Source organism: Mustela putorius, unplaced genomic scaffold (assembly GCF_011764305.1).
Source record: "Mustela putorius furo isolate JIRA1106 unplaced genomic scaffold, ASM1176430v1.1 tig00000738_pilon_pilon_pilon, whole genome shotgun sequence".
Classification (NCBI taxonomy): Eukaryota; Metazoa; Chordata; class Mammalia; order Carnivora; family Mustelidae; genus Mustela; species Mustela putorius.
This window is the reverse complement of record NW_025421463.1, coordinates 2,520,784-2,544,243: the sequence shown is the minus strand read 5'-3', so window position 1 is coordinate 2,544,243 and position 23,460 is coordinate 2,520,784. Positions and strand designations below refer to the sequence as shown.

General features: G+C 54.1%; 1 protein-coding gene across 2 annotated transcripts in view; it reads right to left on the bottom strand.

Moving 5' to 3' along the window:
- The window catches only part of SCUBE1 (signal peptide, CUB domain and EGF like domain containing 1), a 138,177-nt gene extending 121,669 nt beyond the window's left edge, over window positions 1–16,508 (bottom strand). For both annotated transcript variants that reach the window (XM_045083742.1, XM_045083743.1), the window contains exons 1-2: window positions 16,297–16,508; window positions 12,485–12,616 (exon numbers count right to left, since the gene is read on the bottom strand). In XM_045083742.1, the coding sequence (XP_044939677.1) occupies window positions 12,485–12,616; window positions 16,297–16,384 (220 nt within the window). In that variant the 5' untranslated portion in view covers window positions 16,385–16,508. The remainder of the gene's footprint in view (window positions 1–12,484; window positions 12,617–16,296) is intronic.
- Between the last annotated feature and the right edge of the window lie 6,952 nt (window positions 16,509–23,460).

The following is a 23,460-nucleotide window of genomic DNA, read 5'->3' as shown; positions in this document are numbered from 1 at the left end:
TCTCAAGCTTGGATTTTTTTTTTTTTTTTGGTTATGTTTTCAACTGTTTTTTTTTTGTTATGTTTTCAACTCAACAGAAAACAGCTTCCAACATCTCACAGAGCAGAGAAAAGCAGCACAGGAGTGGCTCATTATGGGATTTTTAAAAGCACACAGTGTCATTTTTCCTGTGTTAAGGGCAGCATGCACACGCGATCGCACAGCTGTGGTTGTGTGCCAACAGTAGCGGTTTGGAACGCGAATGGAATGAGTTTAGCCCTTTTTTTCATTTAATTCAAAATTGATTCTCGTTGCGCCATAAAATGTATATTTACTCTGTGGTGCCTGGGTTCTAGAAGATCGCATCGCAATGTGTCACAGCTCCTTCTTGTTTCATCTTCATACTATTTCAGAGCCTTTTCCTAAAAATCAGGACCGACTGCAAAAGTTCTCAAAATGAGGATTTTTTTTTAAAGCTGCCTGCTCTCCGCTTTCAGAGATCATTACTGAAAAACCTCTTCCTATGTCCCCTTGAAACTGGCATTTTTCTTGACATTCCTTGAAGACAGTGGAGACCAAGTGCTCTCGCAAAGGCCCCTTCCCTGGCTGGGCGCTAGCCTCTCTTCTTTGTCTGGGGGCTTTAGGAAAAACCGTGCACTCCTCAGATCAGGCAACCATTCTGGGAGAGATGTATGGCTTAGGAAGTTGAGTCCTTATTGGTGAATAAATCTTAATCCGGTTTGTTGGCTAATTACGCTCGGGGGAAGGTAGTTTCTCGGGCCGCCTAGCAGGAAGGATTAAGCCTCCTGTCTCCGGTGGCACAGGGTTAAGCTCTGGGTTTGTAATGATTGAGTAATGAGACGCGGCTCTCTGTGGACCCCTGGCAGGTTTCCCTTCTGCGGAGACAATGCCAGAAGTGGGCCCAGCAGTTAATTATGGGAAAGGTCAAAGGTCATGCAAAACCAACACACATCTATATACTTTTTCATTCCTCACTGCGCACAATGACCATGGCTCAGCCAGAGGGTGGGAAGGCCCTCCCCACTGCCTACCTCGTGATCCCCAACGACCATGGGGTCCGAGCGGCTTGCCAACCTCCCCCAGGGGCCACCACACTTCTTCTCACACCGTGCCCTTGCCTAGGGCTCCTTCCTCTTCACAGACACCTCTGACCATCTGCAGGCTGAGCCCCAGCATCGTCTCCTACCTGCTACCTGTGCCGATTCCCCGGCAGATGTGACTCCTCCTCGTCCTCCGGACCTCAGAGCCCCATAAATGGACCCCACCATTACTCTTGCTTGCCGTGTACCTGTCTTTTGGGGCTGTGAGTTCCACGGGGGCAAGAACTGTGTTCTGTTCAGTGTGAGCTTTAGAAGGACAGAATGTGTTCAACGAGAGTGTACACCGCACTGGACAAATGAATGAGCCTCCGTCGACCGGTACCCCTCTCCCCGCATGTAGACGGTATGCTGGCCCCTCGCCCATGACCACCCTGAGAAGTGCATACCAGCATCTTTATTTCATGGCAGGCGAGACCAAGACCCAGACAGGTTACCTCCCCTGCCCGAGATCACACAGCTAAGACAGGTGGAACCAGAAAGGGGGTCAGGACACCCGACTTCCAAGTTAATGCTGTCTTAGTCACAAAGGACCACATATTGTAAGATTCCATTTATACGAAGTCTCCAGAAAAAGCAAATCTGTCGAGACAGAAAATAGATGAGTGGTTTTCTTGGGCTGGGGAGCTGCGGAGCGATGGTGAAGGGGTGCAGGTTTCTTTTTGGGATAATAAAAAGTTTCTAAAATTGACTGTGGTGATGGGGACACAGCTCTGTAAATGTACTAGAAGTCACTGAACTGTACACTTTCAATGAGTGAATTGCATGGTATGTGAATTATATCTCAATAAGGTTGTTACTATATATGTCCATATATGTCCATATATATATATTTAGAGAAAAAGAGAGAGCGTGAGTGTGCACAAGCAGGGGGTGGGAGAGGGAGAGAGAAAGAATCTTAGGCTCCACACCCAGCGTGGAGCCTGACATGGGGCTCAATCTCATGACCCCGAGATCATGAACTGAGCCAAAAGTCAAGAGTTGGCTGCTTCACTGACAGAGCTACCCAGGCACCCCAGATGTTTACAGTTTTAAAAACTTAATGTCATCAATGCTATCTGTTGCACTGGCTGGGTCCCTGGCACTGTGCCTGGCTGCAGGGACAACACAGGATGCTTATTCTGAATTGACCTCAAACGCACCTGCCTGGTGTGGTCTCATGGCGGGTGCACAGCTCTCAAGCCTCAGGTGGAATTTTCCCACGAAACCAACCAGTTGATTATTCCCTTTCTCCCTCAAAAAGGCCCGGAACCTTTCACTGGGGGGGCTGTTCCCAGACTCTGACATCAAGCCTCAAGGACCTCAAAGCAATCTGGTCAAAGGAAAGCTGATCTGTCAGAATGTTCTAGATGGAAATGAGAAGTTGTCCCAGGCTGCCGACTCAGAGTTGAGGCCCCACTCCTCCCCTCTGCAAATGATAGGTATGGCCATTCTCCTGTCCCCTTAGCAAAAGGCAGGGGAGAAGCCCAAACCACGAAGCCCCCTGAGCCCCCCAAACTGCAAACTCCAAGGGGGCTGCTGCCCAGGCCCAATCACCTGTGAACACAACAGGAAGACACTCAGACAAACGTAGCTGCTGGAAAGCCTGAGCTGCCACTCAGAATGGGTAAGCAGGTACCCCCCAAGAGCTTCTCCGATGCCCCCACCAGATTTTATTTTATTTTGTTTTTTAAAAAGATTTATTTAATTGACAGATCACAAGTAGGCAGGGAGGCAGGCAGAGAGAGAGGAAGAAGCAGGCTCCCCACCAGGCAGAGAGCCTGACGTGGGGCTCGATCCCAGGACCCTGGGATCGTGACCTGAGCCGAAGGACAGGCTTTAACTCACTGAGCCACCCAGCCCCCCCCCCCATCAGATTTTATAAGGGGAAACCGAGCCCAGAGAGGGGCACTGAGGCTCTAAGCTTATCAGCAAGTCAGGGGCAGACAGCAACTTGAACCCAAGGCTCGACTCTCCGGGGCCGCCCTGTGGGCTCAGGCCTCAGGCCAACCTGAGCTGGCCCGGCGCAGTCATCTTTCCTTCTTTCTCTCTCCAAATGCCCCGTGCAGTTTCTCTCCAACACACAGCAAAGCAGTGGCAACTCCCCGCCAGACACCAACTCCGTTGCAAGTGCCTTACCCCTCACCATAGCCCAAGCAAGAAGGCTGAAGTTCCCTTATCACAGAAAAAGAAACTGACCCTCAGAGAGCTCAGTGATCACCCAGCTCGTAAGAGGCGAAGCCAATACGGGAGCTCAGGTAGGCTGGTTCCAGACTCTGCCCTCCTAGCCTTGACACAGTCCTCTGGAGAATTTCCCCGTCTCCACAACCCAGGAAGTCAGGGCTCTTAGTCCTTGCTGAGGATCAAGCCGCCTCCCTGCCTTCTTCCCTCCTGTACCAACACCTTCTCCAGGCTGGCCCCCCAACCCCAGGTCAGACCCTGGCCCCAAGGATCTACCAGCCTATTGGGGGACCATGACCCGTATGCAGACAAGTTCATCTGAGGAGAGCTTCCTCTGCCAACACACCAGCCAGGCCCAGGGCCTGTCTATGGGGCTGCCAGTGGGCAGGGACTGGAGACTAACAGTCCAGCCTGAGCCCATCTGCCACCCCCAGAGACTAAGCCCGCATTAAGCACCATCAGGGCAAGGAGGATGCTTAAGACCCACCAGGGGGTGGGGTTGTTGGGGGCTAAAGGGACCTGAGATCTAGCTCTGGCCCTGAACTCTGCAGTCAGACTGCTAGAGCCCAAGAGGCCCACAGACACCCCACATCCCCGCCAGGTCACACCAAGCTTGCACCCAATTCTCCATATACCTACACCTAGCTCTACTCCCCCTGGCACAAGGGGCAGGAGGTCCAGACAGGAGGAGGGTGGTTCCCGGAGGAAGGAGTACATCCCGGAGTGCTGGAAGGGAGTGGGGAGTGATCGATACCAGAGCTGTTATTAGCCAGGCCAGAGTCCAAGCTGGCTGGCTGGCTGCGCTCTTAAACTCTCTCCTCCCAGGACTGCAGCCCTGGCCCATCTGGAGGACCCCCTCGGAGCCCCTCCGAGGCCCCGTGACCTTGCCCGCACACACAAGCCCTCTGGCCCTCTTTGTCTCAAGGCCTTGGGGGAAGGCTGCCATCCCTTTCAGTAGCATCCCAAAGGCCGACAGGCCCGTAGTTTATTTTCTTAGAAATAATGGTTTTTTCTGGTTAGCATTCCTCAGATGGAAAAACAAATACAGCCACTGTAATAAGAAGCAGCCAAGAGGAGGAGAGAGAGCCCAGAGGAAGGGGCAGAGAGGGGCCTGCCGCCCGGGGCAGAGGCTGGGCCTGCAGGGGTGGGGGCAGGGGAGAGACCCTCTAACCCTAGGAGAAATGGGGATTTAGAGGAAAAGGAAAACATCACGCGCAGGCCCTCCTCTGCCTTCCACACACGCTCCCTCCTCCCACCCCTGCTCAAACAGACCCTACAGGCAGGTGCCATTGTTCTGACCAGCTGGATCAGGAACCAGGCCTCTGGAAGGTTCAGTCACTTACTGGACTTACTGAGTCAGGGGAGCCCAAAAAAGCCCTCTGCATTCATCTGCAGATGGCTTCCCGGACCATCAGAGCTGGAAGGAACGTCTGCTTTCCTGACCAACACCTCTCCGGGGAGCCTCTCCAGTTTCTTCCCTTCCAAGGCAGAGATCTGTGCTCTCTCTTCTTTGCCCCCGGGTCTGGTCTACGTTCTCATGGCTGCGCTTCCCACACTGGCTTATGTTCCCGTCTTTCCTAGTCCCAACTCTCCCACGGACCAGTGAGGTCACGAAAACACATCTTGGCCTCGGAGCCAAGTCTGGCACAGAGTAGGTGCTCAGTGAACATTCTCAATGCTAAGCTGAATCTAGCCCAGCGGATGCATTTTACAGATGGGCACACTGAGGCTTGGGAGGTGAACCTGCCTCCACTGCTTAAACACCAGTGGCATGACATTTTCATTTTTCCTTCTGAAAAGGAAAATTCCAAGCCCAATCTCTGCAGCAGAACTGGGCCCCCTTGGAAGCAACGCCATCTAATTGCTAGCTGACAGCAACTTGGAATTTTAAGTCACATTTGACTTCTTCCTGCCTGCTGGTCTGCTGGACTAGAGGGCTTTCATCTTCAGTGGGGCTCACACGTTAGCATGTATAATTGCACGTTTTAAGACTTGAAGAAGAATTTCCCCTCCACTCCCCCACCCCTGCAGCCCACCTCCTACTGCCTTTCCTGGCCTCCCAAAAAGCAGATTTTTATCTGGAGTTTCAATAAAGTGTGCAATAATAATGAGGAAAGTGACTTAATAAGGTTGTAGAGGTTATTCCCTAAAAAGGCCAATTGGTTTCAAGTTTTCTGTGGGTTTTTTTTTTTTTTTTTAAGTTTCTGATCTTAAACTAAACAGATCACCGGGTTTGTTATTAGGAGTTTTGTTAAAATGCCTAATACCATGCCCTGTAATCTACCTGACTTCAGTGACTGACAGGGAGGCGGTGGGGATATAAAATTCAGGAAGTGGCTATTTACTTTCATTACATACACGCTAATTTGTGATCTCTGATGCCCACAGGTTGTCATTTTTTCCACTTTGCATAAAAAAAGGGGAAAATAATATATTTGATATTCTGTGGCCAAAACAAAAGGTTATTTCCCCCAAGAGTTTTAATTATAGCATTCTGGAAAAGGCCCGAGTTGGAACTTGCAAGTGGAATAAACGACTTGAATAAATAAGTCTAAAAAATTAAGTACACATAGAAGGGGTGATGTACACTGCTGGTTCAGACTAAACAGTGATTATCAAGAGGGTCTTAGTTATTTAAACAAACCATTTGAGGGTGGTTTGCTCCTCGTTTGGGGCCTGGTCCTGATTATAAACGAGAGCTTTTAATTAAGATTAGTAAGACCCAATTCAAGCTATAATTTGGTCCTTTTCCTTAGCAAATGTCTATGAAAACAAAGCAATTAAGGTTAAATGAGTTGAAGCATTTAAAAGGGATGAAATGCCCCCTCCTCGTCCCTGGCTTGCCCCCTTAGCCAAAGGAGCAAAAACAGGCCTGACTAATTCAGACCAGGAGGCCAGCATAAGGGTATGGAGAGCTGGGGGAAGCATAGGCGTGGCTTATTGAAAAGAGGCAGGGAAATAGAATGTGCAAAGGTCCTGTGGTAGGAAGGAGCTGGCAAGTTTGAGGAATCAAAAAATGAGTGATGCTATGGTATGGTCAGGGAGGGAAAGGCTGAGAATGACAGCAGCTCAAAGGCATTAGCTGAGTGCCGGGCTCAGCCTGAGGGATGTCCTCTCTCAGCTACATGGATGGGTGGTGTGCTTCCTGCAACTCGCATTCATAGAGCCTGCCTCAGATGAGCTGGTGGCAGCAAGGGGCGATATGAATAAAGGAAATGGTCTCTGCAGTCTCTTCTGACTCCAGAGCTAAGGAACTCTTCCCACTTTGTTCAGACAGGCTGCTGGGGGCCTGTGCCATGGCCAGGACCCCATGGGTGCCTAGGGTTGGGTCTTGGCCCTGCAGCTTCTCAGCGGGGTGACCTGGCCAGAGATTGACCTCCCTCAGTCCAAGTACCCCAACCTCACTCTGCCACTGGCCTACACCAGATGTTCTCACACTAACCCCTTCTCTTGTCAGGCCTCAGCTTCCTTACCTATAAACCCCCCCAGAAGCTGGAGGCTCTGCGAGACTTTTCCTGGTGTTCCTGGGATTTATAATGATCACTCACTACCCACTGACGCTTGCTCTGGACCCAGCCCTAAATGAAGTCATGTGGGTCATTGCAACCCAGTGTCACAGGCGCTCTGAAGGAGGGATGCTCACAGCTAACATGGGCAGCATGGAAGGCTTCCTTTAAGAAGTAACTGCTGAAACTCACCCTCCACCCTTTCACTCAACAGATGCTTTCCAAATTCTGGGCCAGCCCAGCATTGGCTTCCAGGGGATGGAGCAGAACATGTCACAAACACTGTCCTTGAAGAGCCCACATTGCGGGAGGAGACACAGGGAAACATAAATGCAGAGACGCATGGACACAAGCTAGGGGTGTGTGGGAGGGGAGGGTGACAGAGAGTGCTGGTCATCTGTAGAGCGTGGGGGCTCCCCTGGACACCCCTTCCAGTTCCTTCTAACTACGCACGTCCATGAGCATACCTGGAGTCACTTCAGGATCTTTCAAGACACATATCATCAAGAAAACACAGATTTTTCCCAAGCCTTGCCTGGAGCCTTTTGGAACCCTCTGAGGCACCTCAGCCTGGTGACGGCAAGCCCCCTGTGTGGAAGCCTGCTCATCGTCACACGTGCACTGGCCACGTGGCAAGATGGCCTTGAAACAGTGATGAGAAACTGTCCTTGGACAGTTTCCTTGGAGGGGGACAGGCTGCCTAAGCTGCTGGCTTTGCTAAAGGGGTTTCATAACCAGCAGCAGCTTCGGGGTGAAGCAGTTAAGGGTATGAGAGGCTCAGTTGGCCCCTCGCAGGGGTTCCCATAACCTGGGTCCATTTGCTGTGAAGAACTAGTGAGCTTGTGGAAGCCATGTTCTCTGGGCACACTTTGTGGAGAATCTGTCCTCTGTGCTTATCACAGTGAGTGGCAAAGTCTATCAGATTTGCAGAATGGGATGCTCACTCCCCCAAGACTCCAACCCCAGCCTCCACACAGCCCCACACCGGCTCAGCACCTGGGATGAAAGGGCCTGGGGAAGGAAATGGGTTTCCTCTAAGGTGGAAATTGCTGCCTGGAGGGGGCTGTGATCGATTACTGGTGTCTGCTCTGGCAGAATGGGGCAGGCTGTTTGCCAGCCAACAGTAGGTTTCATGGAGCAAAGGAAGGCCTTCTGTCCCTTGGAATTTTTATCATGCCTTTTTTGTGAATGGTCATTTGTGAATGGCCAATGTGTCTGTACATCTCTATGGGGATATGGACATACGCATATGGCTTATCTGAATAGTCCATGAGCCAGAACACCCCATTCCCATTTCCTAGCCATTTTAGATCCCAGCAACTGTTGGAAAAAGAAAAAGTTTTACCCCTTTTCATATATTGAACAACATTATGACCAACATTATCATGAGGCATCAACATCAACATGATGACAACGATCAATATCACCATCATTGCCATCATCACCACCATCACCATCATCACCGCCACCATCACCACCATTATCGCCACCATCACCGTCAACATCATCACCACCACCATCATCAACACCATCATCACCATCATCACCATCACCACCATCACCACCATCACCATCATCATCACCATCACATCATCACCACCAACATCACCATCACCACCATCATCACATCATCCCACCATCACCATCAACATCATCACTATCATCACAACCAACACCATCATCACCACCATCATCACCACCACCATCACCATCATCACCATCATCACCATCACCACTGTCACCACCACCATGACCACCATCATCACAGGAACAGCAGGTAAAGCTCACACAATGTGTCCTAAGTACCAGGCTATGTTCAAATGCTTTATGCAAGTTACCCCACCTAATTCTCACACTATCTCTGTGAAGTAGATATTTTTGTTACCTCTATTATATAGACAAATGGAGTCGAGTAACCTGTACGGTCTACATGGGCAGGATGTGAACCCAAGACATCTGGGTCCAGAGTCCATGCTTTGATCACTGTGCCCAATGGCCTCCTGACCATCTATCCCACTTCCCAGAGCAGAGAGCCACAGACAGCAGTATGAGAACTGGGCCTACCAGACCTGGGCTTTGGTCCCAACCCCAACAAGATCCCTGCCTCCTCAGGCCTCCATTTCCCCATCTGTAAACCAAGGAGGTGAATGAACATCTGGATGACCTCCAAGCTCCTTCAGGCTACCACTGCACGTGATCTGCCAGCCCCTCCAGACTTCAAAGCCTCCAGAAATCTCTGTGTGGTCCTCCTGGGGGAGTTGGTAGGGGATATTATGGCCCATGAGGGAACACTCCAGTGGGCTCCATTAATTCTGACTGATGCCTGTCCTTATGGGTGAGAAAAACCTCAGTGCCAGTGGAACAGTATCCACTCAGGTCCCCAGAAACCCTTACAGAAGGTATAGGGAGTGAGTGGCCAAATGGTGTCCTCTTAGTTCTTGACCACTAGTCTCCATACTTTTCTTTTTTAAAAGATTTTATTTTATACTTTATTTCAGAGAGAGAGAGAAAAGAGAAAGAACACGAGTAGTGAGTGGGGCAGAGGGAGAAGCAGGCTCCCTGCTCAGCAGGGAGCCCAATGTGGGGCTCGATCCCAGGACCCTGGGGTCATGACCTGACCTGTAGGCAGATGCTTAACGACTGAGGCACCCCCCCCACCCCTGGGCACCCCAGTCTCCATACTGTTAACAGGGCGACTCCACAGGTAATGACTTAACCACCCATAGGACCCTGTTGATTAAGAATTTCTATGGATGTGTAATTTCAGCTCATGCAGCCTGACCCAGATCCAGAGCTCCTCAAGGAGAAGGGCTGGGTTGCACTGTCATTATCGCCCGAGGTGGGCTGCACGGAACCATTTTCAAAGGTCTTCACCATTGAAGTCATCATTAAATGAGTCTATTCACACCACCTCTGCCAGCCAGCAGCTACAGTGAGAGGTGGTGAGAACATAAGACAGAGAGGGTGACAGTGACAACAATGCCACTGTCAACTGTGTACTGAGCTCATACTCTACCCTGAGTGCCTATCACGAGCCGGGCACCATGACGGGCAGCCTTGGGGTTCACCACTTGGCATTTCATTCCATCTTCAGGAAGGCTTACGGTGAGGGGTATTTGGGGCCATACAACCAAAGGAGAAACCGAGGCTTGGGAGGGCAAACGATCACCTAGACTTTCACGTCGAAGGTGGGCTGCAACCCAGATTCCCGCCCAGAGGCTGGGCCCGTTCTTGCTTTCCTCTGCCATTAGACAGGGTGGAGAGGACATTGTGACCAGAGCAGGTCCTCCCACGGCCCCAGCACACCCCCTTCCCTGCTGCCCGCACAGCCCCTCTGTGGGCAGTTTCTATCTATGTGGCTCCTCACCTCCAGGGAACTCCAGTCTGGGCAAAAGAGAGCCAACTCAGACTAAACATTTTCTGCACACCCATGCTACGCCAGGCTCTGCCCCCCAGAGCGGGGAAGATGAGGACAAGCCTGAAAGGCAGTTTGGGCGCTCACTGTGAACCCAAGTTGGACAGCTGCTGTGTGGTGGGCCTCAACGCTGAGCCCATCGCCAGCCCTCAAGTGGGCTCACTGTTCAGCGGGAGAACAAGACACATAATTATATCCAAAGGTGGAAGTGCTCTGAGTGGGGGGGAACAGGGTGGTGCAGTCAGTTAAGGGTCTGACTCTTGTTTTCAAAGCTCAGGTCATAATCTCGGGGTCATGAGATCACTTCCCCCCTCACCCCCATCTGGCTCTGTGCTCAGGATGGAGTCTGCTTGACATTTTCACTCCCTCTACTTCCCCCCAAAAGAAATAAATCTTTAAAAAAAAAAAAAAAGAAGTGTTATGATGGAGAAAAGCACTCAATGTGGCTGTGTGTGTGTGTGTGTGTGTGTAACTGTGTAGAAGCAGAGGTATCAAGGAAGGCTTCCCAGAAGAGGCAAATCTAAAGCCTGATTAGGAATTGGCCAGGACACAAAAGGTAGAAAAGGAGCTCCTGGTAAGGGGAAGACCTGTGCTGAGGCTCAGAAACATGGAGCGGCCTGGTGTGTAGGTGTGCGGCCAGGACACGAGGGCCATTTGGGGTTTCAGGAAGTGAGGGGCAGAAGCCAGAGCCAGACTAGCGAGACATGGAGGCCCCTGGCATTTCCAGAGGCACATTCACAAGCCTCCGCCTTTCTCATTCTTACCCTGAGCCAGCGAGTCTAACCCCCAGCCTGGGCTCAGGCAGAGTGGAGAGCTAAAGCTGGACTCTGGAGGACGTCAGGGAAACAGGCAGAAGAAAAAGTGTGGGCCTCCAGGCCTGGGGACAGCAGAAGGGACCCTAAGGAGCTGGGCTGGAGTAGGAACAGGCTGGGTCAGTGGCTTAAACAAGCAGAGATAGAGGGCTGCCCTTGGCCCTCCCTTGTCAGAGCACTGGGCCTGGAGCAGGGAGCAGAGAGTCAGAAAACGGCCACGTTAGAGCCTCACATGTGCCACTTGGAACCTCCAGGCCCTGCCAGCAGGGGGGCCAGCCCGTGCCACCAGGCTCTTTGCTCATGACCTGGTCTACCTGACTCCAGCCAGGCCTTCTTCCAGAGGTCTGTGGGTATGCGCCAGCTCCCCACTCAGGCTTCTGGGCCCCAATCAAGGCCAGAGATGTGGCCAAACCAGGCACGATCCAGACCACTGCCAACTGCCCAGCACTCAGCCCTAAGAGACACCAGCAAGTGAGATGGATGAATCATGTCAGCGTTCCAAGAAGGCATATCTGCATCTCCCAAAAGCTCCAGCGCCTGCAAAGCTTTAAAGAGAAGGAACGGGCCCCCATCACACTCTCATGGGTCGTTTACTTAATAGAATTTCGTGCTTTGCGAAAGTAAGCTGGCAGGGCATGGGGAGAAGCAAACAAGAAGCTAGGGAGCCATGGAGGGGGAGTCCAGGGTCCTGGGGTTCAGTACTCGCCATGCCCTGTGGGACCTGGGGGCTTGTTTCTCTTGGGGCCTCAGCTTTCCTCATCTGCAAAGTGGAGACAGACAGGGAAGATTCGGAGCAATGATTCTCAGCCAGGTATGCATGCGGGACACAGAGAGAGCGGCTTCCAGCTCCCTGATGATGGGGTTCTCCAGAGCAACACAGAATGGCCACACAGTCCCTCCCTGACACATGCTCCCATGAGTTCCATCCCGCCTGGGGAGTCCTGCTTTCAAGGACAGCCAAGGCTGCTCCTCTCTCTCTGACTTTCAGCTTGCCAGGGAGGGAGTTTCCAGCACCAGATAGTCAAACCCAAATCCCAGGTGCAGGGAAGAAAGGCTGGCAGACAGACAGACAGACAGACATGGCACAGATGTATGTCTTCGCCCAAGCTCTCGTACCTGAGCCAGCCCACAAAAGCTGTGGCTGGCTACTAAGCAGGTCCTTTGGGGAAGCTACAGCCACATGGGGTGGGGTGGGTGGTTTCGAAGTTAGGGACCTGGGGAGGGTTACCCCAGGCCTTTACCCCACATGTAGCCAGAGACAAGAAGGATGAACGTGCCAGTCAACACTTCATCTCATTTAAAATAAAACAAAAGTTTCAATTCCCAGGTGAGTCAAGTACCCTGTGACTCCAGATTCCTCCCTCCAGGGAAGCAGCTTAGCTTCCCAAGAAGCCCCCGGCTCCCTCCCACGGCCGAGGGAGGCCTGTGCTGCTGGCACACCACGGGGTGGGCATCGGCCCCGGGGTCCGGCCAGGAGGGCCAGGCTGGGCTCACCTTCACACTGCCTGCCTTCCCCTTTGTAGCCCGGCTTGCAGAGACATTTGTAGGACTTGGGTGTGTTCTGGCAGATGGCATCGATGTGGCAGTCATCTGTGCCCTCCGAGCACTCGTCCACGTCGGCTGGCCCTGGGGTGGGTGGGGGAAACAACTGGTGAGATGTGGTCCGGTCGGAGGGGGTCGGAGGGGGTTGGAGGGGCAGACCGCGGTGGCTGGGGGGCAGGGAGCTCCTTCTGCCCTCTACCTTCCGTTGATCGCTGGGGTAATTAACAGTAATAGCCATCACACGACAACCCGGCGTGACGAGTGGTGACTGGTAGCATTTTGGGGGCAGCTACTCTGTGGCAGACCCAATGCCCCCTGAACGTGGCCTCCCATTTAATTTTCACGACGGTCCTATCAAGTTGATCCATTACTCCCGCGGAAGAGATGACAAAACCGAGGCTTAAGAGCACCGCCAGGAAAGCCTCTCTGTGTGTCTCGCTCTCCCGACAAGCACCATCCCTCCTCCACTCTCCTTATTCTAGAATTCAGAGCCAGAAGGGCCTTGGAGGAATTTAAATCTATCCCCTTTGGGTTACAGTGGGGGCGGGGCGGGGGTGGGAAACCAAGGCTCGAATGGAGCCCAGAGCAGCGGCCAAGCCAGGAGGCCCAGGGTGGGTGATCTCACCCCGCTCAGCCCCAAGGCTGTGGAAATCGAGGATTCTTCACCCAGTTTCCAGGCCTCAGACTGCAGCGGCCAACCACAGAGCCACACCCTCAGCAGGGCTGACCCAGCTCACCCGGGGTCCTGACCTCCCCATCCTCTCTCCTCTCCACATTAGACACCTACGACCTGGCTCTCAGATCCCAAATTCCAAACTCAAGTTCAGTCTAGGTTTTGAGGGCTCCTGGCACTCCCCACCTCCCATCCTAACTCGCACACTCACACCTTCGGTCTGGAATAGCTGTTGGCCGAAGTAGAGCAAGATAGATCTTGAGTTTCTGTCTCTCTCTCTCACTCTCTTCCACATACACACACATAGCACGGAGCTCAAACAGGGAAAAGGACCCTCGGGACACGGGATAGCACAGCCAGAAGAACTTTAGTTATAATCTGGGTTACAGATGAGAAAACTGAGGCCCAGAGAGGTCTGGTGTAGGTCAGTAGCTCATGAGGGGCAGAGACTAGAGCTCAGATCCAGAGCTTTCTATGGGCCGTGTTACTTCCAGCTAGCCACGAATAAAATACAGAGGGATGACAGAGAGAAGGCCCAGACGGGCAGCACAGGCAATCCTCAGCAGCTACTCCAAAGGCAGTCACCCAAGGGCAAGGCTGGGGAAGTGCTGGAGAGACCTCCTCTCTTCCTGACCCCAGCCTTCCCCTAAACTGTCTGGTTCTCAAGACTGTCCGATCTGAATTACTCCCCTGGCTGGCATCAGGGTTCTAAATCTGTGTGTGTGGGGGGGTCTCTCTAAAAGAACAAAGCTCCTCTCTAAGTGTCTAAGGGCCGCAGCCTCCCACCAAGGAAGAGAGGCATCAACAAGGAGCCTAAGAGCAAAAGTTCCCGCCACAGGCACGCACACGCACACACACACACGCACATACACATGCATGCACACACACAAACACACGCACACACGCACACACAGCAGGTGGTGCCACTTTTCAGGGTGGTCGTATCTGATCAGGTCAGCAGCCCGTCCTCTACAGCTGCCCCAAGGAAGGTGGAACAGGAGCCAGGAACGGGCCAGAGCCAGCCACCAAATGGTCAGGGACCAGTGGGAATGTCAGACCAGCAGAGCATCCCCTTCTGGGGAAGTGCCAACACAGGCCACCCCCACGCAGGCTGAGCCCGGCCTCCAGAGCAGGAAGCCAAAGGCCAGGGAGGGCCAGTCTGCATCCTTCCACTGGGGAGGCCTAGGGCCACTTCTAGGATAGGACCAGCAGGGAAAACGGGCCACAGATGCACATCCCAAGGGTCAGTGCACAGAAATGAGGGAAGGGAAACTGCCTGGAGTTCTGGAGCCCCTTTTGCCCCGTATCCCTAATCTTTGACCCAGGCAGGTAACCTCGTGGGAAGGGAAAGGGATGAACCTTAGCCATGGGACTGGTGCGGGGTGGGGGGGCGGAGAACACCTCCCCACACATCTTCTAAACATGTCTTTAGGTAGGGGCTGGGGAGAGGGAGAGGAGCCAAGGCCATTTGTTCCCCTGGTCTGACCTTGCTCCCTGCCCAGGGCTGGGGACTCCCTCCAGAGGGCAGCCCAGCCCTTCCTTGGCCTCCTGCTGCTTGCTTTGACTGGTTTGTGTCACAGCACAAGGCTTTCAGGGAGTGGGACACACACTGAGGAGGGACAGAGAGGTAGAGAGAGGCACACGTTCAAATAGCCAAACAAGGGCAAAGGATCCTAAAGTCTGAGAGAGACACCCACAGCCACGATGGGGGCTGAGGGCCGCAGGGCCCAGCCTCCAAGGGCTCCAGCTGCGGGAAGAGTTTAAATGCCTGGCATCCTCAGGGAGCAACTCCCAGGAATAGATTTCTATGCCACCAAACACAGACTTTGGGGAGCCCAGCATGGTAGCTGGGGGGAGGGGTGTCCAGAGAAAGCCAAGGACAGCAGAAGCAGGCAGGATACCCCCCCCCCCACACCCCTCCAGGAGAGAGGGAGGAAACTCCTCCGGAGCAAGCTGTGGGAGGAGACACTGCTTCCCGCTTTGTGGGAGCACCCCTGCCAGACAACCAGGAGAGTGGGAGGGTGGGGGGAGAGGGTGCTGGGGAGCTCCTGTGAAATCCTGCCCCTTTCCCCTGCGCTGCTAGCCTCTTCTGCCCGGCCCAAACCATGCCCCAAATGCTTGGGATCCGGGATGATCCCTTTCTTCCTTCAGTGCCTCTTGCCTCCCTCTCCTGGGCCTCCTCCCCTCGGTCCCAAGCTTCGGCTCCCCTCCCTCTGGTTCCCACCCATCTCCTTTGCTCTGTGTCAGTCCCTCTGCCCCTCCAGTCCTGTCTGACTGTCTGTCTGCCCGTCCCTCTCCAGCCACGTCCCCTTCTGTCTTTCCCATGCGTCTGTCTTGCTCCCTCCCTATCCCCCACCCCCAGTCTTCTCGTCTCTTTCTCTGCTCATCTCTCTCTCTCCCCATCCCTTAGTCCGTGCCTCACATCTCCCTTTATCTGTGTTTTTCCTTCCAGCTGCCCGTTTGCCTCCTTCTCTCTCCCTTGGGTTTCCTCCTTCCCCTCCGGTCTTCGGTTCTCCCTACTCTCCGTGTCGGTCTTTCTCTGGGATTCTTTCTGCGTCCTTTTGTGTGTTCCCTCCGTGCCTCTTTTTCCGTTCGTCGGTCCCTCGATCCACCGCCTCCCCCCATCCCCTTTCTCTCTAGGTCAGTCCTTTGCCCCGGCTCCCCTCCTCTCCGTCTCCCCTCTGGGCCTCCTTCCGCCCGCACGCCCCTCTTCCCTGGGGGAGCGCCCGTCGGGCTCCGGGGTCCCCACTCCCTCTCGCCTGCGCTCCGAGCGCCGGGGCTCCCCTCCGCCGGTCGTCGCGCTTTCTTTCTTCCTCCCGCCCTCGCACTCCCTCTCCCGGGGGCCCCAGCCCGTCCCGCCCCTGCTGCGGCCCGGCCGGGTTCCCGGAGCCCCCCACCCCCCACCCCCGGGCCGCCGGGCTTCGGGGAGGGGGCGCCCGGCGTCGGCCCCAGAAGTTACTTTGCGAAGAGGCGGGGCGGGGCGCGGGGCCGCGCGGGCTGCAGCCCCCTCGACGGCGCGGGGCGGGGGCCCACCCGGGACCCCGCCGCCGCCCCGCGCCCGCCGCCCGCCGCCCGGCCGCTCGGGGCTTACCTGGGAGCCCGCTGCCCCCCGCCAGCCGCCCGCGCGCGCCCAGGGCGAGCAGCACGCACAAGTGCCAGCGCACGGCCGCGGCGCCCATGCTCGCTGCGAGCCTGGCCGTGCCGGCCGGGCGTGCGGGCGTGCGGGGCGCGGGGACCCCTGCGACCGGCCGCTCGGCGAGCGCTCCTGGCTGCTGGCTCCTCCGCCACCGCTCGGGCTCCCAGCCACCGAGCCGGCGCGGCTGACGAGCTGACAGCCGTGCGCTCATTGGCCCGCGGCTGCCGGGGGCGGGGCTCTGCGCGCGGCCGGCCAATGGGCGCCGGCCGCCGGGCCGCGGGGGGTGGGGCGGGCGCGGGCGTCGGGGGCGCCCCCTCCCCTCGGAGCTGGCGGCAGGTTGTGGGGTGGGGGCCGGGACCCGCTCCGGTGGCCGCGGGATGCACAGTCTCCGCCGGGCTCGGGCTCGCTCGGAGGCTGCTCCCTTCCCCGGCCCCTACCCCCAGCCCGCCGTGTCGAAGTCGTCGAGGGTGACCAACCCCTCCGGGGGCAGCACTCCCATCTCTCCAGCACGCACACTCTAGGGAGGGGAGGGGGCCTGCCTAGCGGCCCTCAGAGGTCGAGAAAGGCCCGGAGACATCCATTTGTAGTGGAAGAAATAGGAATGCTGAAAGCAGAATTGTGCGCTCACCCAGCGGGGTGGTGTTTATTGAGAGTCTACTGTGTGCGCAGCGGGGGCCCTGCAGCCAGAATGAGCCAGAAGGGAAAGAAGGGAAAGAAATCCTGAGGTTCGATTAAAAATCGACTTTCAAAACAAACTTTTTACCACTCCCCAAAGGACAATGGCTCGTAAGTGTGCTTGTCATAGAACAGCCGCAGAATCCGCATCCAGAAAGTTCCCTGACGGCGGACAATGTCACTTTGCAGGCAGTCCCGGCCCACGGTGCACCCCATCTGCGGGCTGACCCCCTAGCCCGCCAAGTTGGATGCTCTGAGTATTCAGGGCGGGGGGGCCTCTGCAATGACAGCCCTGGGCAGGCAGGTGATGGGCTGGGGGCTGGAGGAACATCACGGTCCTTCCACCCAAACACTGCTTCCGCCTGCTCTGGGATCTACACCTGACACTTGCCGGCCTTTGGGCCTGAACCCAGACCCCCCGCCCAGGAGGCACAGCTGGAAATAAATGGCCCCTCTCAGCCCCAGGCAGGACGCTTTAAGGGAAGAAAGTTCAGCAAACCCCAAGGCCCATCTCCTTGACAACCACCAATAAGAGCTTCTTTTTTCTTCTCCTGCTCTCCAGGCCCAGCTCAAAGACAAGACTTTCCTCTTTTTGTCCACTCTGCCCGGCTGGGTCTGCGCCTGCCTTTCCTTTCCGTACTGGCTCCCTTCCCTGCCCCCAACACACATGCGAGTGCGCGCGCGCGCACACACACACACACACACACACACCCCTCCCAACACACATCTTCAGGCATACAGACACATGTTCTCTCTCTCTCTCTATCTCACACACACACACACACACACACATGCATGAACACACTCTCACAAGGCCTTCTGTAGACAATCACTGCTGTTCTGGAAAGTTAAATCTGCATCCAGACACCCATACTCCCAACCTGACGTCCTATTACAAATAGCTCATGGCACTGGCCTGGTGGCTGAGGCAAAGGGTCCCCAAGATGGGGGGACAGGAAAGGGCCAGGTATGGCTGTCCAGGATGGGAGGGAGGTGCTTCTCTCTGCCTCCTCTAAGACTTTCCCTCTGCATGGTCAGTCCTAACTGGTGGTTTAATTTGGGAAGACCCCCTTATCTTTATAGGCTTTATTTTGTCCTCCTCCCAATTGTGTGGTTTTGGGTTTTGAGGGGGAGAAAGTGCCCTTAGAAACACACAGTATCTTGTGCATCAGTGACAAGGGCAAGCAATGTGAGTTTGATGACGAGGTAGGTCCTTTTTGGGAGCTTTAACTGACCATAAACAATGCCTTTTGAATGCCTGTTCCTTGGCCAGGTGTCTTCCAAGCTTGACAGCAGCAGGCTCTGTCCCCCTAGATCAAGGAGGGAATGGATGCACAATCTTTTCAGATTGTGACCCCCACAATCTGAGGGCAGCTCTCACCCATCCCAAGTTCTTGTCTCCAGCCTGCCTCCTGCAAGGTGAGAAGATGGACAAAGGTGGTACCTTCCAGGAGACTGTGGTCTGTGCAGAGGAGCCCGGGAGTGGAGACGGGGATGGAGAAGGTACTCATGTGTAAGTCCCCACAAACCCGCTAAAGACAGCGATAGAGAGACAGGTGCTTACTTCTACTCCTGGGGTGGTTTGGGAAGCATCCTAGACCCCAGAGTTGGCTACAAAGTATGAGAAGATTTTCCTGGTGGTCAAGAGAAGGGCCAAGGTCCACTGAAGAAGGTGGAGACCGAGAAGTGAGTGTTCTCGAAGTACCTTGCCAACTGTAAAGCCCTGCGCCTGAGTGGTAGTGACATGGGGGAAAGCTGCCCACAGAGATGGCAGTATCTGTGAGGTGCACCTGGCTGGTGGGCTGAGAACACGTATGCCTGGTCTCCGGCTAGGGGCATCTCAGAGCCTCTGGAAACTGAACTAGGAGAAGAGAGACCCAGGGATGAGCCTGACAGTCACTTTGGGAGGGAACACTCCATAGCTCCCTATCACCTTCCAAGCAAACCCTCAATGCTCCGTGCAGCTAACAAGGCGCTGGCAGCTGTCCCAGCCTCATGCAAACACCCTGCTCTCGCACCCCTGAACCTTTGCCTCTGCCGGGAGCCCTTCGTGTTCTTCTCCACAAAGCTCGCTCCTTCTCTGCACACGCCCTCATCCTGTCCCCTCGCCAGGTGTAGGGGCTCCCCTGGGCTCCCACACACCTGGGGGCTGCCCTCTCAGAGTCAGACTCACCTTGGGTTTCCCGTCTGCCTCTTCCCAAACTGTGGGTTTCTGAAAACAGGGCTCACACCCCATCTGCATCTGGGGCCATAGCGCCACCCCCCCATCCCCACCCCCGGGGCCTAAGAAATGATTGTTGAACGAATGAACAAAGAAACAAGACGGACATCACTTAACCAAGAATTTGCATCGCTCCAGGGAGGGGTTAAAGATTCTTTGGCTATGTGATGGGGTTTGGGGGAGTGAATCCAGCTGCCCACGACCTCCCCGCCTTCCCCATCCTCTCCGCCCTGTGGGGAAGCTGGGCAGCCTGGCACGACCGCCGTCCTCTGGGGCCTTTGGCTCCCCCTGGTGACACCTCGTAGAAATCCCAGGAAGAAAGAAGGCAGAGGAGGCTTCCTTCCAGCACACACACAGCCTCTGCCCCCTGGGGTGTTCCCGCTGACCCCAGTCCTCACAGAAGGAATACCTTACTTTAAAAAGAAAATTTACTCAAGAACAAGTCTCTTGATTAATAACAGTTGTGAAAGCTCTTTAAGAAAATAATGTTCTCTGCAAGCATAAAATGTCATTCCGAGATGTTAGAGGCTTTGTTGCCTTTTCTTATTAAAAATGGGGTTTTGTGGGGCGCCTGGGTGGCTCAGTGGGTTAAGCCTCTGCCTTTGGCTCAGGTCATGATCTCAGGGTCCTGGGATGGAGCCCCACATCGGGCTCTCTGCTCAGCGGGGAGCCTGCTTCCCTCTCCCTCTCTCTCTCTACCGGCTTCTCTAGCTACTTGTGATCTCTGTCTGTCAAATAAATAAATAAAATCTTTTTTAAAAAATGGGGTTGCATAATAATCCTTCTTCATATTGGACACTTTTTTTTTTTTTTAAATAAAGGGAAAGGGGGGAGGGACAGCAGGAGAGGGAGAGAGAGAATCTTAAGCAGGCTCCATGCCCAGCACGGAGCCTGATGCAGGGCTCCATCTTACCACCCTGAGATCATGAGCTGAAATCAAGAGTCGAAAGCTTCACTGACTGAACCAGCCAGGTGTCCCCATGTTGCACACTTCTTTAGCGCTTTGAGGGGAATCTCCTTTGCATTGCTCCCATGACCGTGGGATCCACAGTTGGGTTTCTTGTAACAGCCCCAAATTCATGGGGCCGATTTTAAGTACCACCCAATTTTAAGCTCTCTCATCTTTCTAACAGGAGCAAAAGAATTTTTCCTGTGTAGGAGAGCAGGACCTCACTTTTGGGAAGGGCTTGAGTAGAAGTGGAAAGCGGGGGGTCATGGGACTCACCTGCACACCCACATCCCATGTCAATGAATCCTAGAGGTGGCCCAGGCCACCCTCCTCGTTTTACAGATGGGGAAACTGAGGCCCAGCCTCACAGATCTGCCACTCCCTCCAGCGCCTCTGCCTGGGTCACGTCCCAGGTCACGTCCCCTCAGGTCCCGCTGCCTCTGGAGTGGCACCTCATGCTTCTCTCCTCACCACCCACGTCAAGCTCTGTCAGCTCGGTATTCGCGACCTCTCCTCTCTGTCCCTGCAGCCCCTGGCTTTGTTGAGACAACACCAGCTCTCACCGGAATGACTCCACAGAGGCTCAAACTCATCGCTTCAGGCTCGCTGGAATCCGCTTTCCAAAGGCCGACCTGACCTCTCCACTCCTTGCTGCCTCCAGGACAGAGTTCAGCCAAGACCCGGGAGGTGGGGCCCCGTCGATCTGTTCCTCCTCAACCCTCTGCTGGTAGGCGCCCCTGCTTCCTCTCCACTCCATGCTGCCTCACACCTCTGAGCCACAGTCTGCTCCCTTCCCTCTTCTCCCAATGCCCTTCCCACCCATGTGTTTGGCAGACCCAGACTCACGGCTTGGCTCAGACACCCTGCCTTCGGAGCTTCCCTATCTGGCTCAGGGCCTTGGGGAGGGAATCCAGCTGCCCGCTTTCTCCTGGCCATCTTCATCCTCTGTGCCCCATAGGGAAGCTGGCCTGGCCGGTCAGACCACTGTCCTCAGGGGCTCAGTGTGGGTGATCTGGGGCTTTGTTGCTCCATGATCCCCCTCCATGGGTACTGGTTCAGCTTTGAAACCTGGAGCGGATTGGTTAATAGCTCTGTCTTCTCTTTAGGTCAAGGTGAAGAGGTTAGTTAGACTTTCTGGTCTAACTCTGGCCCAGTAGTGAACGGGTGGCCCAGGGTGGGCCATTCCTTGTATCCCACTCCTCCAGGCACAAAACTGGTCTGGGCAAGGATTTGTGACTAAGCCAAGCCAATCAGATGACTTCCCTGGGAGTCTCTAAATGGGCCGGTGGGCATGACTACTTCCTATGGGGGCATGGAAAAAGGGTGGGGCTGATTCCCTGTCATGGATCTGTCCCAGTCTAGACAACTGGACTGAGAGAATAGACCCACCAGTCAGAGAGACACCGAGGGGAGAGATGAGGGGGGAAAGGGAAGAGAGAGGGAGCAGAGGAGAAGGGAGGGGAAGGAGCGACCTGACAGTGTTGAAGCCCTGGCTGAGTCATTCCTTTGCTCTCAAGACAATTGTTTCTGTCTCTCAAGGTCAAATGCATGGGGTTGGGGAGTGTCTCCAAGAAGTGACACCATTGACGAATGACACATCCAGGCCTTGTCCTGAACACTTGACCTATATTAATTCATGTAATTTCTCATCAGAGGAGGTAGGTGCTATTATCCTCATTTACAGATGTGGAGTGCAGCCCAGAGAAGTTCAGTGACTTGCCCAAGGCCACACAGGAATGAATGAATGAATGAATGGGAAATGTTGCCCTTTGTCACCCAAGGAGAGGAGACTGTGGGCTCCTGATTCCCTGTCTGGGGTCCCTTGACCCTCCCTCTGACCTGTTGTCGTAGATGATCTGCAGTGGAGTACAGGGAAAGAGCAGAGGGTTGGCGGATCAGGACCCAAATCCGTGCACTGTCCCTCACTCGCTGTGTGGCCTTGGGTAAGCCGCAGAAGCTCTCCGTGACTCAGGATCCTCATTGGTAAAATCAGGAATGCTTGAGGATCTCCTAAGATCACGCTTGTAAAGTCCCGGGTACAGAGTCAGCATTGAACGCTCAGTAGCCAGGTGGTCCAGTCATCCAAAGGATGTTTATCGAGCACCTGCTTTGTATCAGACACGGTTCTAGGTCTTGGGGATACAGCAGTGAGTGGGCCAGGCTGGATTCCTGCCCTCGTGGAGCTCACGGTCCATTTGAGGGAGGCGGGCAACAAGAAACGAGAAGTAAGAGAAGCCCAAGATAGAGACGAGGTTCTCTGCGGAGGGCTGAGGCTGGGCGGTGGGATATACTGATGGTGGGGTGGGGGTCCCGTAGGTGGGGGCGGTCAGCAGAGCTCTTTCCCAGGAGCTGATACTTGTACCAAGACCCAGATCTCAAAAGCAGCCTCCATGCCAAGGTGAGAAATCTGTCTCAGACAGTCACAGAGTGGACTTGACCTTTAAATTATCTAAGAATCCTTTTTTTTTTTTTTCAACTACAGTGGACCCTGTGCTGCATCCCCCACAAGGATGACCCAGGCTGCCAACAGTATTTAAACAGCACTGCGGGAGAGGTGTGGGCTTGGGTGTGCTTCAGACGAGGGCACGAGTGTGTTCTCACCCCATGCCTGGCAAATGCTCATTTGTGCAAGAACATATTTTGTGTAAAAGTCACACTTTTTCCATATTAAAAGTTCTGTCTGCTCAACACAGGAAAGACCCAGAGAGGATGACAATGAAGCTTTTCCCAGATTCCTTCCAGTCTTTTTTCTATGAATGTATACATTTAAAAACTAAAATTAAGACCACATTACACACAGCATATTTTTCCAACCTCTGTGTTTATTTGTTTTAAATTTGTCGTCAAATTATTTTTATACAGGCATGCTTTACATAAAAGAAAATGCATCAGTTTAACTGCATGGTTTGTTGAGTTAAAAAATCTTTTGTAGTAGGGGCTCCCGGGTGGCTCAGTGGGTTAAAGCCTCTGCCTTTGGCTCAGGTCATGATCCTAGGGTCCTGGGATCAAGCCCCACATCAGGCTCACTGCTTAGTGGGGACCCTACTTCCCTGCCTCTCTGCCTACTTGTGATCTCTGTCTGTCAAATAAATAAATAAAATTTTTAAAATAAAAATAATGTGTAGTAAAATATATGTAACAAAATTTACCATTTCAACCATTTTTAAGCGTACAGTTCAGTGGCAGGAAGTATCTTTATGTTCTTGTGTGACCTTCCCCACCACCCATCTCCAGAACTTTTTCATCCTCCCAAACCCTGTCGCCCGTAAACACT